The sequence below is a fragment of the Tachyglossus aculeatus genome, chromosome 1 (genome assembly GCF_015852505.1).
Source record: "Tachyglossus aculeatus isolate mTacAcu1 chromosome 1, mTacAcu1.pri, whole genome shotgun sequence".
Taxonomy (NCBI): Eukaryota; Metazoa; Chordata; class Mammalia; order Monotremata; family Tachyglossidae; genus Tachyglossus; species Tachyglossus aculeatus.
This window is the reverse complement of record NC_052066.1, coordinates 108,628,796-108,646,016: the sequence shown is the minus strand read 5'-3', so window position 1 is coordinate 108,646,016 and position 17,221 is coordinate 108,628,796. Positions and strand designations below refer to the sequence as shown.

Genomic DNA, 17,221 nt, shown 5'->3' with positions numbered 1-17,221 from the left:
TCATAGCTATATGCACATCATTAATAAAATAGAATAATTAATATGTACATATATACACAAGTTCTGGGGGGCGAGGAGGGGGTTAGAGCAGAGGGAGGGAGTCAGGGCGATAGGGGAAGAGGAGCGGACAAAAAGGAGAGCCCAGCCTGGGAAGGCCTCCTGGAGGGGTGAGCTTTCAGTAGGGCTTTGAAGGGGGGAAGTGAGCTAGTTTGGTGGATGTGAGGAGGGAGGGCATTCCAGGCCGGAGGTAGGATGTGGGCCAGGGTCGACGGCGGAACAAGCAAGAATGAGGCACAGTGAGGAGGTTAGCGGCAGAGGAGCGGAGTTTGCGAGCTGGGCTGTAGAAGGAAGGGAGGTGAGGTAGGAGGGGGCAAGGTGATGAAGAGCTTTGAAGCCAGTAGTGAGGAGTCTTTGCTTCATATGAAGGTTGATAGGCAACCACTGGAGATTTTTAAGGAAGGGGGTGAGAAGCCCAGAGTGTTTCTGTAGAAGGATAATCCGGGCAGCAGAGTGAAGTGTACACTGAAGTGGGGAGAGACAGGAGGTTGGGAGATCAGAACCAGACACCAGGTTGGGTTGGGACATCATTCTGCTCCCAATTAGCTTGGCTTTTAGAAAGTCAGCAAGTTAACCTTCCACAGACAATAGCCGAGTCTTCCAGAGCAGATCTAATGGCAGCTTCCAGAGAACAGCCCTAATGTAATCTGACTTGTTGGCCAGTTAAAACTGGGGGATTTGATAGGATTCCTCTTTGTCCCAGTTAATTATGGAAAGGTTGCACAGTGATAATAATAATAAAAATTTTAGTATTTGTTAAGCACTTACTATGTGCAAAGCACTGTTCTAAGCGCTGGAGAGGATACAAGGTGATCAGGTTGTCCCATTTGGGGCTCACAATCTTGATCCCCATTTTGCAGATAAGGTAACTGAGGCACAAAGAAGTTAAGTGACTTGCCCAAAGTCACACAGCTGACAGCGGCAGAACTGGGATTTGAACCCATGACCTCTGACTCTCAAGCCCATGCTCTTTCCACTTAGCCACACTAATGAGACCCTGTAGACATGGCATCTGCAACATTGGGTTGCCAGTATGCCTCCTGATTGGCCCAGAAATGCATAATTGACAGCTACTTCCCGAGGGTACTTGTAATGCTGTGCTGCCTGCCTGGACACTGGAATCTGGACAGTGTCTTGGGCCACTTGGATGCCAGGGGTGAGGAGAAACAGGGTATACTCATACCTTGTATTTATTGAGTGCTTACTCTTTGCAGAGCACTGTACTAATCGCTTGAGAGAGTACAATAAAAAATAGCTGGTAGAAATATTACCTGCCCAAAAGAAGCTTACAGTCTAGAGAGGGAGACAGACATTAATATAAATAAATTACAGATACATACATAAGTGCTGTGGGGCTGAGAGAGGGGTAAATAGAGGGTGCAAAGATGACACAGAAGGAAGTGGGAGAAGAGGAAATGAGGGCTTAGGGAAGGCATCTTGGAGGAGTTGCACTTTTAATACAGTTTGAAGATGGGGAAAGTGATCATCTGTCAGATATGAAGGGAGAGGAAATTTTCAGGCCAGAGGCCTGACAAAACTGAGGAGTCTGTGGCAAGATATCCAAGATCAAGTTACAGTGAGTAGGTGATACTTAGAGGAGCGACATGTTGTAGACTGGGTTGTAGTAGGAAATCAGGGATGTAAAGTTAGACGGGACAAGGTGATTGAATGCTTTACAGCCAATGGTAAGGAGTTTCTGTTTGATGCAGAGGTGGTTGGGCAGCAACTGGAGATTTTTGAAGAGTGGGAAAATATGGACTGGAGGGGTTTATAGAAAAATGATCCAGGCAGCAGACTGGAATGTGGGAAGACCTGGGAGGTCAGCGAGGAGGCTGATGCAGTAATCAAGATGGGATAGGATAAGTGCTTGGATTTACATTGTTAGCAATTTGGATGGAGAAAAAAGGGCAGATTTTAGCGGTGTTTTGAAGGTTGAACCAACAGGATTTGGTGACAGATTGAATGTATGGCTTGAATGAGAAAGATGAGTTAAGGAAACACCAAGTTACGGGCTTGTAAAACAGGAAGGATGATGGAGCTGTCTACAGTGATGGGAAAGACAGGATTTGGGTGGGAAGATGAGGAGTTCTATGTTGGACATGTTAAGTTTGAGGTGTCAGTGGGACATCAGAGTAGAAATATCTTGCAGGTAAGGAGAGATGTCAGAATTGGAGAGTTGATCATCCACATGAAGATGGCAGTTGAAGCTATGGGAGTGAATGAGCTCTCTCTCTGAGTGGCTGTAGATGGAGAACAGAAGGGGACCCAGAACTGAGCCTTGGGAGACTTCCACATTTGGGTGGGAGGCAGAGGAGGAGCCCACGAAAGAGACTGAGAATGAACAGCCAGAGAGATGAGGAGATCCAAGAGAGGGCAGTGTCAGTGAAGCCGAGGTTGGCAAATGTTTCCAGGAGAAGGGGGTGTTGACGGTGTCAAATGCAGCTGAAAGGTCAAGGAGGGTTAGAATGGAGTAGAGTCCGTTGAATTTGGCAAAGAGATCATTGGTGAGAGGGCAGTTTTGGTGAAGGCCAGGGGAAGGAAGCCAGATTGGAGGGCCTCAAGGAGAGAAGTGGTTGAGAAGAGGTGGAGGGATTAAGTGGAGGTGGAGGGAGTAACTCACTCAAGGAGTTCAGAGAGGAAAGGTAGAAGGGAGATGAGGTGATAACTGGAGGGAGCCTTGGGGTCCAAGGAGGGGCTTTTTTAGGCTATGGGAAACATGACCTCATTGTGGGCAGGGAATGTCTGATTTTTTTTTTTTGTACTCTCCCAGATGCTTAGTACTTTGCAGGCAGTAAACACTCAATAAATACAATTGAATGAATGAATGAGCATGTTTGGAAACAGTGGGGAAAAAGCCATTGGAGAGTGAACAGTTGAAGATGGCAGTCAGGGAGGAAAGAAGGGAGGGAGCCAGGGATAGGGTCGGAGGTACAGGTGGAGAGGGTAGATTTTGAGAGGATGTAGATCTCCTCTTGAAATACCACAGGGAAAGATGAGAGAGTTGAAGAGGATGGGAGCTGGCGAGTGGGAGTAGATTTTGAGAGGTGGGAGATCTCAAGCTCGTCATCAGTTGGGCAGGGTTACTGAGATTGCTGACCTGAGACTATGGAGCTAAACTGTAAACTCCTTGACAGCAAGGATCGTGTCCTCTAACTCTACCGTACTTTCCCGAGCACTTCCTACAGTGCTCTGCATGAAGTAGGCACTCAGTATGATCAAGATTGATAGAACACCACCCTGCCTTCATCGTGCAGTCTTCAACAATCCTCGGGTTGTCTCCCAGCAACATCTGACCCAAACAGGATTTTCCGCAGCAAAATTGCTTTCAAGGAATATACCCCATCTGTGCAGACATGATCCCCGGGTTATGCAATGAATGGTTCATAGAGCTGCCATTTTGTATTCATGTTCATGAGATTGACTCTCATTCATCTACTCTCATCGTAGGTTAAAGAATTTGATTCAATATCTCGCCTAGACCAGTGGCTCACCACTATGTTGCTTCGCATCAAAAAGTCAATTCAGGAAGAAGGGGAAGTCGAGGGGGACCTGAAGTGAATTATCTGTGAACCCTGTGGCATGTGCAGTCTCACTATCCCTCCTCTTCTGTTTTGTGTTGACAGCCAAGGGCTATTACAGGTTCCTGATGAATGGCTGTGTTTTGTTGCTTATGAACCAAATGATTTGTGTATTGTTTAATATCTGTCTGTGTTGTTGTAACCTGGGTGAAAACAAAAAACTCAAAATGTCATTTGTATGCGATTTGACAGTAACACCCATTTGTCAAATTTCCAAGATCGCTGCAATAAATGTGTTGTTTTATTCTCGGGAAAGTAAATGATCCAAGTTAAATTTTTGGCTGCTGCTTATCAACTGAATGGAGGGCTTTGACACCTGACTCAGTTTTTTGGATATCTTTGGCATAAAATAGTGGCACATTAGCATTTTGGGCTACTCTAAAACACTTTTGAAATTATATTTTAATGAAGGTTTTTAATGGGCCAAGAACGAGCTTAGACAACTGCGTTATTCTGTACTTCCCCAAGCACCTGGTACTATGCACTGCACCAAGAAATGAATTTGGCTTTCAGTTTTTACGGAACTATCGTAAAGATGAGGGTGAGCTGTTCCTATTCTTTAATTTTTATGTACCCAGTGGACATGCATAGAGACTAATAGCATCCTGAAGCAGCATAACTTCTTTAAATGAATGGACACCCATCCAGGTTTTCCTACAAGATTAGCATCTCATCTTCTGTTGATTTAGAATTTAATCATGTAGAAGATGTTGAAATGCAGATTCTTTTCTTGTAGAGATTTTCCCACTTAATTTGTGTCAGAAATCACTTCCCTCTCCAAATTTAAAGAGGTTTTAACGTGCAGCCTTTTTTTAATTTTCCCTTTCTGGTTCACCTGGACCCAGGTTTAGTTCAGGTGAGTTGGGATGGGGGTTGTCTATTTTGTCTGGCTTGGAGTTAGAGAAGAATGGATTTGTTGATTAGTGCATCATGTAAACAGATGTTTGTTGAGGACTTCAAGGAAAGCTCATTAGGAGGCTACTAAACATTTGTCAGTTGAAGCCAATTTAGCAATATTTCTTATATTCAGTTACCAAATCCATAAACATTCCTAGCAGTAGGTGTGAGTAGCAGAGATTGAAACACGTTGTTCAGAATGTTTTTCTCTTTGATCTCTGAGCTGCTTTCAAACTGGAAAGAGGCTAGCGCCATCCATGCTGGTGTTCATTAAAGACCTGGGCTTTGTGAGGTTGAAGGGCAGAAGCCATTATGGAGGTAAATAATATTGGCCTCTTTAGCCAATTCAAGTTTAGTTTAGCAGCGTTCCATTTTTCATGATGTAATGGGATCTGATGACTGTATTCCTTCAATTGAAATAGCGTGTAACCCTAGAAAAATGAACTTACCTTTAGGGAAACCTCAGGGGAGACCAAAATATGGCCACACAAGTTGGGAAAGAATGTCTTTTTTTTTAATGCACACTGGATATTTATCCTGTCTCTTTACTTGGCAGGGTCTTAGCCTTCTGGTTACAAAATAAGCATTAGAGCACTTGCCCTTCCCCCTTACGTGGACGTTTTTCCATTCAGTGCCAGTTGGAGGCATTCTTGATCCAGTTCAACCCTTTTGTTCTGACACCTAGATAGGGAGGGCGGGGGTCTGTATCTCAGGGAAACTTGACTAGAAGGGCAGAGCAGAATGTTTATCCCAAAGATGTTGAGAAGCAGAAATAAGATCAGATTGAGTTTTTTGACCCTGAAATTAAACTGTAAAGTTGAAATACAGAACTGAAAGTTGCTTATCTAATGACCTTTAAAACCAAGTGCATGGTAGTTTGAAGGTGAAATTTTAGCCATCATAGAGCTGTTATATGTTTCAGGGGAGGTGAACCCCACTAAAATCTCCAGGAGACCCAAGTCTGTCTGCTTCTGGCCACCACGTTCCTCGGGCATGCCTAAGGAAGCTCCAGTTTAGTTGTGTCCCTTCTGTGTTTTCTCAGGTTAGCAGTGAAGTGCCAGTGGGTACTTCACATGTCAGGTTTGAGACACAATTAAATCAAACCCTCCTAAAGAAGCACGTAGCCATGTTCCACAGGGAACCAGCCCCTCATGGGGCTTGGAAAACAGTTCCAACTCAACAAAGAATGGTTGAAAAGCCCAATTCTTTCTGCTTTATCAGACTGGGTCACAGCCAAATTCTAATCCTAGAAAAAAGGACAGATTCTGGCTTAGTGCTCAGCCAGGAACAGTTTCATTAGCTTTAAGCCCAGAGCACCCACCCTGAATATCTGGAGTCTGCCTCAGTGCCTGGCACATAGTAAGCACTTAATATCATCCTCATCATACTACTATTAGTAGTAGTAGTAGTATATCCAGACATACTTTTCAGATGTTTCAGCTGGCATTGCCATGGGTTAAGGATTCTGCTGGGATTTACAGGCTTTTGAACAGTAGCCAGACAGGCTCTAGACTCTCTTCACTCACCCGTGATGAAGTTCCTGGAGGGATTGGATCTCCTGTCCTCTTGAAGCCCAGGGAAGAAATGGGGACCAGCCCCTACCGTTTTCAAGTACCAGAGGCCAGGGACCATTACTAGTAGGTTGTCATTAAGTAGCTCTGCTGTCTTCCTTCAAGGTCCCAAGGTTGTGTTGTTCACCGGCAGTGAACAGAGGAGCTGCTGCTGCCTTTTTCATTTGTACTTTGAATTTGTAAAGGCTAGTATTTCTGGTGTTGAGCAATACCTGCTTTTTGATCTGCTCCTGGCAGGTGGCTGACTGCAATCAACTGGAGTTCCCTGTGTCAGAACAAATGATAAGAGTTCTGTGTCTGACCCAGAATAACCAGAGAGGAAGTGTTTGTATTAATCCCAAATAGCCAGACTACAGTGTAAAAGAAATCTGGCTACTATCCCAATAAAAAAGGGAGTAAGGGAAGGAGTTAGGTTTACCAGATGCAGATAGCGTTCTTTTCAGTGTAACTATGTTTTAGTTTAACAGTACAATAAAATTTTAAATAAACTTGAGAAATCTTATGTTTGATCATTTGAAGTTGAGGAGTAACATTTCTTGTTTTTTTGAAAAGCAGTGCTTTTGTGAAAGTGTTTTTACAATTGGTCTGACTTTGGGTGTTTACTTTTTTATTTATCCAATAATCTGAAAACAGTATTTTTGCACAGTTGTGATATGCATAAATGAACTTTGATGTGTCAGTGTAACTGAACTATAGGTACTAGCTTTTGTGATGAGTCCTGTTCCTTCTTTGCCGTTGTACACATATGTCTAAATGCAAAACCTTTGTGACTTTTGTACAGTAGGCTAATGGAGCATGCCCTCCCCTCTTCTAGAATCCACCCATGGGCTAAAATGTGGCCAGAGCCGAGTGTACCTGTTAGAGCACTGGAGCTGTCGCACTTAGTGGTTGTTTCCTTCCTAGGCCTGAACCCTCTACTATGATACTATTTAATAAGAAATTTGCCTTGTCAGGAATGGAAACTGTTTAGTGGGAATCTGTACAGTAATAAAGTGAAAGTGACAATTCGTTGTGATGTGGTCATTTACATAGAGCAACTGGCTTCCAGGTGTAAGAGGGTAATGGGATGCTACCATTAAACATTTAATTGAGTCACTTAGTACAGTGTTCTTTTGACAGTAAGGGCTCAGTAAATACCACTGATTGATGTACAGCTATGTGCTCTGCACATAGTAAGCGCTCAATAAATACGATTGATGATGATGATGGCCACCATCTTGGGTCTTTACCAACTCTTACCCAGCACCAAGGGTTGAAGGACAGCCTTGGCTGAGGAAAAGCTTTTGCTTTGTGCAACTGGAGCTGCTTAGCTGGCTAATACTAAACAGAGACTAAAATTGGCCCTCCTACATTCAGACCAATTCAAGGAAATGTAGGACTAGGAATTCCAGACAATCTGGTTGATAGCTGTGAGAAGCAGTGTAGCTTAGTGGAAAGAGCTTGGGTCTGGGAGTCAGAGGACTTGGGCTCCAATTCTGATTCCTCCATTTGACTGTGTGACCCTTGTCAAGTCATTTAACTTATCTGTTCTTCAGTTGCCTCATCTGTAAAATGGGGATTAAGACTTGGATCCTATGTGGGAGAGAGTCTGTGTCCAACCCAGTTATCTTGTTATCCTGTATCAACCCCAGCGCTCAGAACAGTGTCTAGCACATACTAAGTGCTTAAATAGATTTTTTTTAAAAAGCCCCAGTAATCATGGCCAAACCAGTTTTCCAGGCAGAATGGCCAAACTCATGAAAAATGTTACAAATTAAAAAGAATAATAGTCACAGACCGTGAGCCTGTTGTTGGGTAGGGACTGTCTCTATATGTTGTCGATTTGTACTTCCCAAGTGCTTAGTACAGTGCTCTGCACACAGTAAGCATTCAATAAATACGATTGAAAGAATGAATGAACAAAGATTGAGGTTTCAAGCTGCAAATGCAAACCTTGGTTACCAGTGGTTTCTCAGTGTGCTTCAGAGAAATGGATGAAAAGGCTTTAGATAAATATAACCCCAACAGTTCAGCCCAGCTTCCTTTTCACCCCAGGTAGAGATACCTCATTATGTGGAAGTGTTCTGGCCAGATCCAGGGAAGAAGCAGCCAGAAATAGCAGAGCACCATCCAACACGCTCTTTTTTTTTTCTTCCATGTTCTCTTGAAGGAAAACTGCTCTTGCCAGAGGGCTGGGTGGAGATTATAAGCTCCTTGTGGGCAAAGATCCTTCTACCCATTCTGTTTTATTGTACTTTCCCAAGCATTTAGTATGGAGCTCTATGCAAGAATGCATTCAAATAAAACTGATTGTTGCATTGTACTTTCACCCAAGCATTTAGTACAGTGCTCCACGTGCAAATACCACTGATTGATTGTAGCTCTTTAATATTGTTAGAAAAACCGAACACCCTTCAATGTCCCACCAACTTCTGGTAGGTGAAGCAATCCCTATTACACCTTGGGTTCTGTAATTCTTCCAGCCCTTTTCCCCTGCAGCAACTTTATAGCCAGGGCTGTTTGCCGGGCTCTTCAAGCACAGGACTTTGGCTGTGCCCTCGCTATCTAACAGGCTGTCCGCCCTGCAAACAAAGTCACTAGTTCTACAGCTGCATAGCTTCAGTTCCAGCACCACAGTGAGGGACTCTAACCCCATGCCGACCCCCACCCACATGTGATTGCACCCATCTCAATGACAATCTCATTTGCCCCATCTATATATTGTGAAAAGGAGAAGGGGGTGGGAGAGACAGGACAACAGTTTAGCTTCATTTTTCTAGGAGCCCATGACTGCCAATCTCTTGCCCATGTCCTCCCTCTGGCCTGGAATTTCCTCCCCTTTCATATATGACAGATTGTCACTCCTACCTTCAAATCACATCTCCAAGAGGGTTTCCCTAAGCCCTCATTCCCAAAGTCTCTGTTCCTTCTGCATCACCTTTACCCTTGGATCTGTACTATTTAAGCACTTGATATTCACCCCACCACAGCCCTTATGTACCTATCCATAATTTATTTTAATGTCTGTCTCCCAATTTAGACCATAAGCTCCTGTTGGGCAGAGAACATGCTTACTGAACTCTGTTCCACTGTACTTTGCCAAGTGCTTAATACAGTGCTTTGCATATGGAGAGCCCTCAAATCCCACCGATTGAGGTCTTCCTTTCAAAAATTTTCCTAAGACTACCATAAAACTCCTAAGTACCTGTGCTGGGCAGCAATGGCATGGAAGAGAGTAGAGGGCGGAGACTCAAGTTTACTGCACGGAAAGAGGCAATGTTAAAAAACTTTCATATTTTTACCAAGAAAACCCTATGGATACACTACCAGCACAACGCAGTTGGAAGTTGGGTGTTCTAGGGGAGATGTATCCATGGAGTTGTTATGGGTCGGGGACAACTCAATAGCATAGGACAAGATAAGACAGTTCACACCTAGGCATGCATATAGACCCTGCCAGACAACTGGGTTTGAGTCCAAAGTTTTGGAAAGCAATTTATAAAAAACTAAATTGATCATGGTTAATGTGAAGGCCAAATGAAGTATCAATTCCCCCAGCACCCTATCAGCACTTTTAATTGACCAGATTAGTTCATGTCATTGTTCACTGAACCTGAGTTACAAAAATTGAATTAGCTAGGAAACAACCAGTAAGTATCAAAAGTAGATATTTCTCCAAATGCTTTGATCTTCTCTAAGAAGCCCCAGGATGGGGTGCTGTTTAATGGGATGGCTTGCTCCCACCTCCCTCCAACTTCTGAATAGTGAGAAAACCCCAGATGGCAATGATTTTTTTAAATTCACTCAACATCCTTGAGATCCAGAAGCAGCTACTGAGAATGCTGCCTGCAGTTTCAGCCCTGGTGGTACAGACTAAAAGAACAGACTGAGCAGAGCTTGTCCTCTCTCCTCAAGCGTTCCCCGACTGCTGTTCAGCCCCAAAGCTAAAAATCTCTAGAATCAACTGTTACTAGGAAACTTAACCACTTTGCTCTTTCTTTAGAGAGGATAAGAAAATATGTTCACTTCCCCTCCATTTGACACAAAGGGTCAGTTGAGGTTAAAAAAAAATCTAGCAGCAACATTCTTACCTGTTTCAACCTTCCGGTGATGAAACTAGGGTTTCTCTCTGAGAGCCAAAATCTCTTGGGAGTTTCCTTGGGTGGGTGGGAACATCTGTCAGCCTGTCAGGCTTGGGAAGATAATAATAATAATGGCATTTATTAAGCGCTTACTATGTGCAAAGCACTGTTCTAAGCGCTGATGCTCCCTCCTCTGTGCAGGGAAGGCTATGGATGAGCCTGCCTTGCTCACATTCCATAAAATCAAAATAACCCCAACCACTTGGCAAACAGTGGGTGAAAAAGGAAAGACACACTCTGTGGACCAAAGATTTCATTGCTCTGACACTTTCAGATATGTAGATCTAGACCTATATATCCGAGTCGATGGTCATATGTTAAAGCAACACACATTCATGACATTTTGATCTGAAATAAGAAATGTATCAGTGAACTAAATGAAGCTTGGCAAAAGCAATAAAGCCATATTTGATAGCGTTCAAACAAACATAGCAGCAAGGGGTGGAATGCAGCTGGTAAAGTTTTTGCTTTTTAAGATCATCTTGAGAATAACCCACCTCCCTCCTAAATTTTGGCTTAATTTATTCCAATCTACCTCGGCTGAGTATTGAGTTATGATTCTGCAGACTTGGCTGCTCCACCAAGAATCCCATGGTTGTTTACAAGTTTCTTATCCCAGGACTTGAAAAGACTAGCACGCCAGGCCTCTCTCAAACACGACTGGCCCCTTTATCTCCTTTTGGGGAACCACTTCCAGGTAATGGGTGAGTGAGCCAGCTTCTCTGATGAGGCCAAAGGCCCCCACTCTGGGTTCTTTGGTAAAAATGACACCCTCCCCTCCAGAAATTGGAGCATCCAAAAATGCAAATTACCAGCCAAAACTTAATTTCAAAGGTGAGGAGGGAAAGGTCACATTTTCCATGAGAGGGGTGAACCCAGAGGGCCTCTTTTGCCCTCTCAGTGAGAAGCTACTTGAACTAAGCAGAGGCTGTTCAAGGACACCCTCTGGCAGACCGCCCAGATCTCAGGGCCAAAGTGGGTGAGGGGGAGGGGGCCTCGGCCATTCAGGACACCTCTAGACACAGATCCCAAGAGGAGGGAAAAGGACAGTCGTTAGCTCACTCGTGGAAAGTGATGCAGAAGGTTTCCAGGTACATTAGATGCAAGAAGTATGTTTTTAAGAGGCAGATGGCTGAACTTGAAAAAAAAAACAACCTGAATACTATACCCTAGAATAACTTCATCCTTCCCTTCCACCTTTCGGGGTCCCAAAACAAGAGGTGGCACCCCAGGTGGGAAAAGGGAGTCATGCAGACCAGCACATGGACTGAGTCCTTTTTTGAAAGGTTCTCCTCGAGCTGTGCAGGCAGAAAATCCTCGTCAGGAAAACCGGCTGGTAATTCACAAGTGGCCCAGCCTCCTGCTGCTGCTGCTCCTACTGGCCACCGCTGCCAAGGCCATGACCGACTTCCTTGGTGGCCCCGAGGTGGTTGGGGTGGGAAAGGGGGAGGTGGTCCTCCCCTAAACCTAATCCATGTTCACCAGAGCCTGAAGCAGGGGCTGAGTGGAGTCTGTTTGGGTGTGCAGAACAGTCAGGTACCCTAGAGTGGTGGCTAGGAGGGTCTCCTGGTGGCCATCAGCATCCCCTGACTTATAGCCCGGCTCTGCAGTGGGATGACCTCGTCCAAGGCTGCCAGGCTCCCTGTTAACTGCAGTCAAGTTTTGAAAATGGCCATTTTCTCTCAGAGTATGGGAGACACCCATTGTTGGATAGGGACTGTCTCTATATGTTGCCAACTTGTACTTCCCAAGTGCTTAGTACAGTGCTCTGCACACAGTAAGTGCTCAATAAATATGATTAAATGAATGAATGAAATGCTCAATCTTTTGTTCTTCATCAATCTTTGAGGCTCCATCTACAGTAACAAGGAAAGACTTCCAGGATGTATTCTTATCATGTATCTACAAAGTAAACAAAAGAGTAATGCTCTTTTAGGAGGACAAGGCATAGCTTTGGGCAGTAAATCCTGACATCAAACTGCGCCTCCTTTCTACTGGAATTGGCCCAAAATAGGCCCCTCATCCACTGAGTCACAAACATTTTTCCAATGAAAAATTTCAAGATCTGGAGGTGGGCAAAATCATATATTGAATAATCCCAAGCACCCACTACAGTGCTCAGCTCACAGTAAGTGCCCAATAAATACTGATGAAAACAATGACTTTCCTGGCCTTTTTTGCACGGGGACAAAGGCCAAAAGGGAGCTGAGCAGAGAGGCCACGTGGTGTGATGTGGACCACAAGATAACCAGGGCCTGACCAGTCAGGCTCTCTGTTCTGTTTCATTCAGTCATTCATATTCATTAAGCACTTGCTGAATGTGGAGCATTGTACTAAGCACTTGGGAGAGTAAATGCAACACTGAACAGACCCGTTCCCTGCCCACAATGAGCTTATAATCTAGAGGAGACAGATATTAATATAAATAGATTACAGATATGCACATAAGTGTTGTGGGGCTGGGTGGGGGGTGGTGAATGAAGGGAGCAAGTCAGACGGGAATGGGAGAAGAGGTAAGGCAGAATTATTCAGGGACATTCAAGAAGACCTCTTGGATGTGAGGATGCTAGAAAACTATGCATTAACCAAAATAGTTGGAGAGGGGTTTGCTTCTAAAATCCCCACTCTTCCCTCCAAAATGCCCTAGCAGTTCAAGTGTCCTCTGTGGGAATGGCTCCTGAGCCTCTCCCCAAGGCGTTTCTGAATTTTTAAGAAACACAATTTAAAAAATCAAAAGAGAGAGAGATAGAGAAGAGCAGACACCCTACTGAAGTGTGCCTTCAGAGGATGGACTTGTTGGTGAAGGTCCGGCCACAGGCATTGCACATGAAGGGCTGCTTGCCGATGTGGTGATGGTGCTGCAGGGCGTTGAGCTGGGTGAACTGCTTGCCAAACTGATCACAGCAATATAGCCGTTCCCCTGAAATCGGAGCAGACTCCACTTTGCTGATTGCCTGCATGCAGGCAAAGGGGCAGTCTGGTGGACCCCAGTGGGCCAGCGGGGTCTTGAGGGGCTGCCCCTTTTGTGCCACAGGCTCAGGGCCAGAATGCCAATGGGAAGTGGGCTGAAGAGTGGGGCTGCAGAAGGAAGCTGGGAAACGGATCTCATGGTCCTCAGTTACTATGAAACAACTGTAACTTTCTACCGTGTCAAACACTGTTCTAAGTGCTAGGGTAGGCCCTGCCCAAGAAGGTCCCTCACTAAAGGAGAATTCACGTGATCATGTCTGCTATCAGAGGCATGGCCACAGTTCCCTGCAGCCCTGTATTGCAGGGGGGAAGCAGGGACAGCCCAGTGAGAGGGGACCCACCCGAGGAGGAGGGAGGTGACGGAGCATTCATTCATTCATTCATTCAATCATATTTATTGAGCGCTGACTGTGTGCAGAGCACTGTACTAAGAACTTGGGAAGTACAAGTTGGCAGCATATAGAGACGGTCCCTACACAACAACAGGCTCACAGTCTAGAAGGGGGAGACAGACAACAAAACAAAACATGTAAACAGGTGTCAAAATCGTCAGAACAAATAGAATTAAAGCTAAATGCACATCATTAACAAAATAAATAGAATAGTAAATATGTACAAATAAAATAGAGTGATAAATCTGTACAAACATATATACAGGTGCTGTGGGGAGGGGAAGCAGGTAGGGCGGGGGGGGGATGGGGAGGAGGAGAGGGAAAAGGGGGCTCAGTCTGGGAGCAGGCCCAAGGAGGTGGGACAGAGGGTCTGAGCCCACTGTAGCAACTGCCACTAGGTGCCCCCCTGATCCTCAGTGGGAGGCCCGCTGTAGGGGATCAGTGGCAGTGGCGGGGAGGAAGCAGTAGGGAAGAGGGGGATGCTGGGGACTCCTCTATCTCCCCCCACCCTCCGCATTCCCTCCTTCAGCTACATCCATTTTTCCTCATTACCTTTCTTCCCTAAAAAAGTATATAATTTTGTTTCAACAGCTCCCCTACCCCAATTCCAGGACAATAGCCCTTCAGCCAAGTCAGCTCTAACTTCTTCCTGGATTCCCAACAGCAGGAGAGAGACCATCCTGAAGCACTCCTTGACCCCATCCCAACCCCATAACCCTAGGCCAATGCCCTCAAATGTCTTCTGTGGCCTAGGGTTGTCTCTGACCCCTACTAGGCCCACACTCCCATTTCTGTACAGTCCAAGAAAACCTCTTCTTCCCCCAAACACTGTCAATCCATAAAAATTGTTACATTCCGATTTCAAACCTGAATTTCAATTTCTTCCTTTGTGTGTGGATTGGGTCTCTGTGTGGTTCAAAGAAAGAATAACAATAATAATAATAAGACTACTGATTGTGGTAATTGTTAAGCACTTTCTGTGTACCAGGCACTGTGCTAAGCCCTGGGGTAGATACAAGTAAATCAGGTTGGACACAATCCCTGTCCCCCGAGGGGCTCACAGTCTCAATCCCCATTTTACAGATGAGTGAACTGAGGCCCAGAGAAGTGAAGTGACTTGCCCGTTCCCTGCCTGTTCCCAAGAAATCTGCTGTGCAGATCTGATACAGACAGACAACTGCCCAATGGGCTCATGGCCCTCCTGCTCCCAGTTATACATTACTGGAGAGTTGGCCTCCCTTGCTAGATTGTAAGATCCTTGTGGGCAAGAGCTTGCCTGTGCTTAGTTTAGTGACCTGCATGCGGTATGTGCTCAAATGTTACGGGTAGATTTATTTCCATCATCCTTTCAGCCACATCGATGAATTCCTTGGTAATAAGGCCTGGACCAAAGATTCAAACCCCACTATCTCTCCCTAACCCTCTAGTGTTAAATGGAAAGGATGGAAATTCTTGCCACACTTCTCCTTATCTCACTCCCTCTTCTCCCACTCCCTTCTGTGTCACCTTTGCACCCTTTATTCACCCCTTAGTCCCACAGCACTTATGTCCATAGCTGTAATCTATCTATATTAATGTCTCCCCACCTCTAGACTGTAAGATCATTGTGGCCCGGGAACACATCTACCAACTGTGTTTATATTGTCCTCCCCCCAGTGTTTAGTAGAGGGGGAGAAGATGCAGCATGGCTTAGTGGCTAGAGCCCGGGCCTGGGAGTCAGAAGGACATGGGTTCTAATCCCAGATCTGTCACTTGTCTGCAGTGTGACCTTGGGCAAGTCCCTTCACTTCTCTGGGCCTCAGTTACCTCATTTGTTGTATGGGGATTGAGACCGGGAGCCCCACGTGGGACAGGGACTGTGTCCAACCCAATTTGCTTGTATCCACCCCAGAGCTTAGCCTTGCACATAGTAAGTGCATAACAAATACCACAGGTATTATTAGTAGTAATAGTACAGTGCTCTGCACACAGTATGTGCTCGATAAAAACAACTGATGGATTTCTTCTGCAGTCACTGGCTCACTCACTCTGAGAGCAGGTGCCAAGAACTCCATGTTGCTGCCAGCACCACCAGCTAACCGGGGTTTGTGAGTCTGTTTGTTGTCTCAGCAGAGATGTGAGCACTGGGGTTGGATGGGGGAAATGGGAAGAGGCGAGGCAGCAGTTGTTGTCTGATAGTTTACATGGTACCATGCTGCTCCCCTGACTCAGCCTCCCCCCTCATCCTAGGGGTGTCCCACACTGTCATTCTGTCCCCTGCTCCACACACAGAGGTTCTCAAACCCTCTGCCACAATGGAAAAGCTGGTCTTGGCTAACAATTCATTCAATCGTATTTATTGAGCACTTTCTGTGGGCAGAGCACTGTACCAAGCACTTGGAAAGTACAATTCAGCAATAAATAGAGATAATCTCTGCCCACAATCGGCTCATAGTCGAGACAGGCATCAAAACAAATAAACAGGCAACAGTAGCATCGTTACAAATAAATCGAATTATAGATATATACACATCATTAATAAAAATGAATAGAATTATAATTATAAATATGTACATATATACACAAGTGCTGTTGGGCAATCAAACAATCAAATCAGCCGACTGAAACCTATTTTCTTCAATTGTTCAATTTCTTAATTGGCTGGAGATTTTTGTCTGACAGCTTCTTGTGGGCAGGGAACATTCCCATTAAATCAGTAGCTTACTCTCCCAGCATGTCCAACAGTGCTCACAAGCCCGCAACCTTGGTGTCATCCGCTTAGTACAGTGCTCTGCACATAGTAAGCGCTCAATAAATATGATTGATTGATTGATTGATCCTCGACTCCGCTCTCTCGTTCACCCCACACATCCATTCCATCACCAAAACCTGCCGGTCTCACCTCCACAACATTGCCAAGATCCACCCTTTCCTCTCCATCCAAACCACTACCTTGCTGGTTCAATCTCTCATCCTATCTTGACTGGATTACTGCATCAGCTTCCTCTCTGATCTCCCATCCTCCTGTCTCTCCCCACTTCATTCTATACTTCACTCTGCTGCCCAGATTATCTTTGTGCAGAAACACTCTGGGCATGTTACTCCCCTCCTCAAAAATCTCCAGTGGCTGCCTGTCAACCTACACATCAAGCAAAAACTCCTCACTCTCGGCTTCAAGGCTCTCCATCACCTCACCCCCTCCTACCTCACCTCCCTTCTCTCCTTCTCCAGCCCAGCCCGCACCCTCCACTCCTCTACTGCTAACCTTCTCACTGTACCTCCTTCTTGCCTGTCCTGCCGTTGACCCCCGGCCCACGTCCTTCCCCTGTCCTGGAATGCCCTCCCTCCACACATCCGCCAAGCTAGCTCTCTTCCTCCCTTCAAAGCCCTACTGAGAACTCACCTCCTCCAGGAGGCCTTCCCAGACTGAGCCCTTTTTCCTCTCCTCCTCCCCATCCTCCCGGCCCTATCTCCTTCCCCTCCCCACAGCACTTGTATATATATTTGTACAGATTTATTACTCTATTTTACTTGTACATATTTACTATTCTATTTATTTTGTTAATGATGTGCATATAGCTTTAATTCTATTTGTTCTGACTATTTTGACACCTGTCTACATGTTTTGTTTTGTTGTCTGTCTCCCCCTTCTAGAC

General features: G+C 45.2%; 1 protein-coding gene across 1 annotated transcript in view; it reads left to right on the top strand.

Moving 5' to 3' along the window:
• Positions 1–7,111, top strand: part of NAPB (NSF attachment protein beta) — a 44,413-nt gene extending 37,302 nt beyond the window's left edge. The window contains exon 11 of the mRNA XM_038757674.1: positions 3,505–7,111. Within this exon, the coding sequence (XP_038613602.1) occupies positions 3,505–3,615 (111 nt within the window). The 3' untranslated portion in view covers positions 3,616–7,111. The remainder of the gene's footprint in view (positions 1–3,504) is intronic.
• Positions 7,112–17,221: the final 10,110 nt, after the last annotated feature.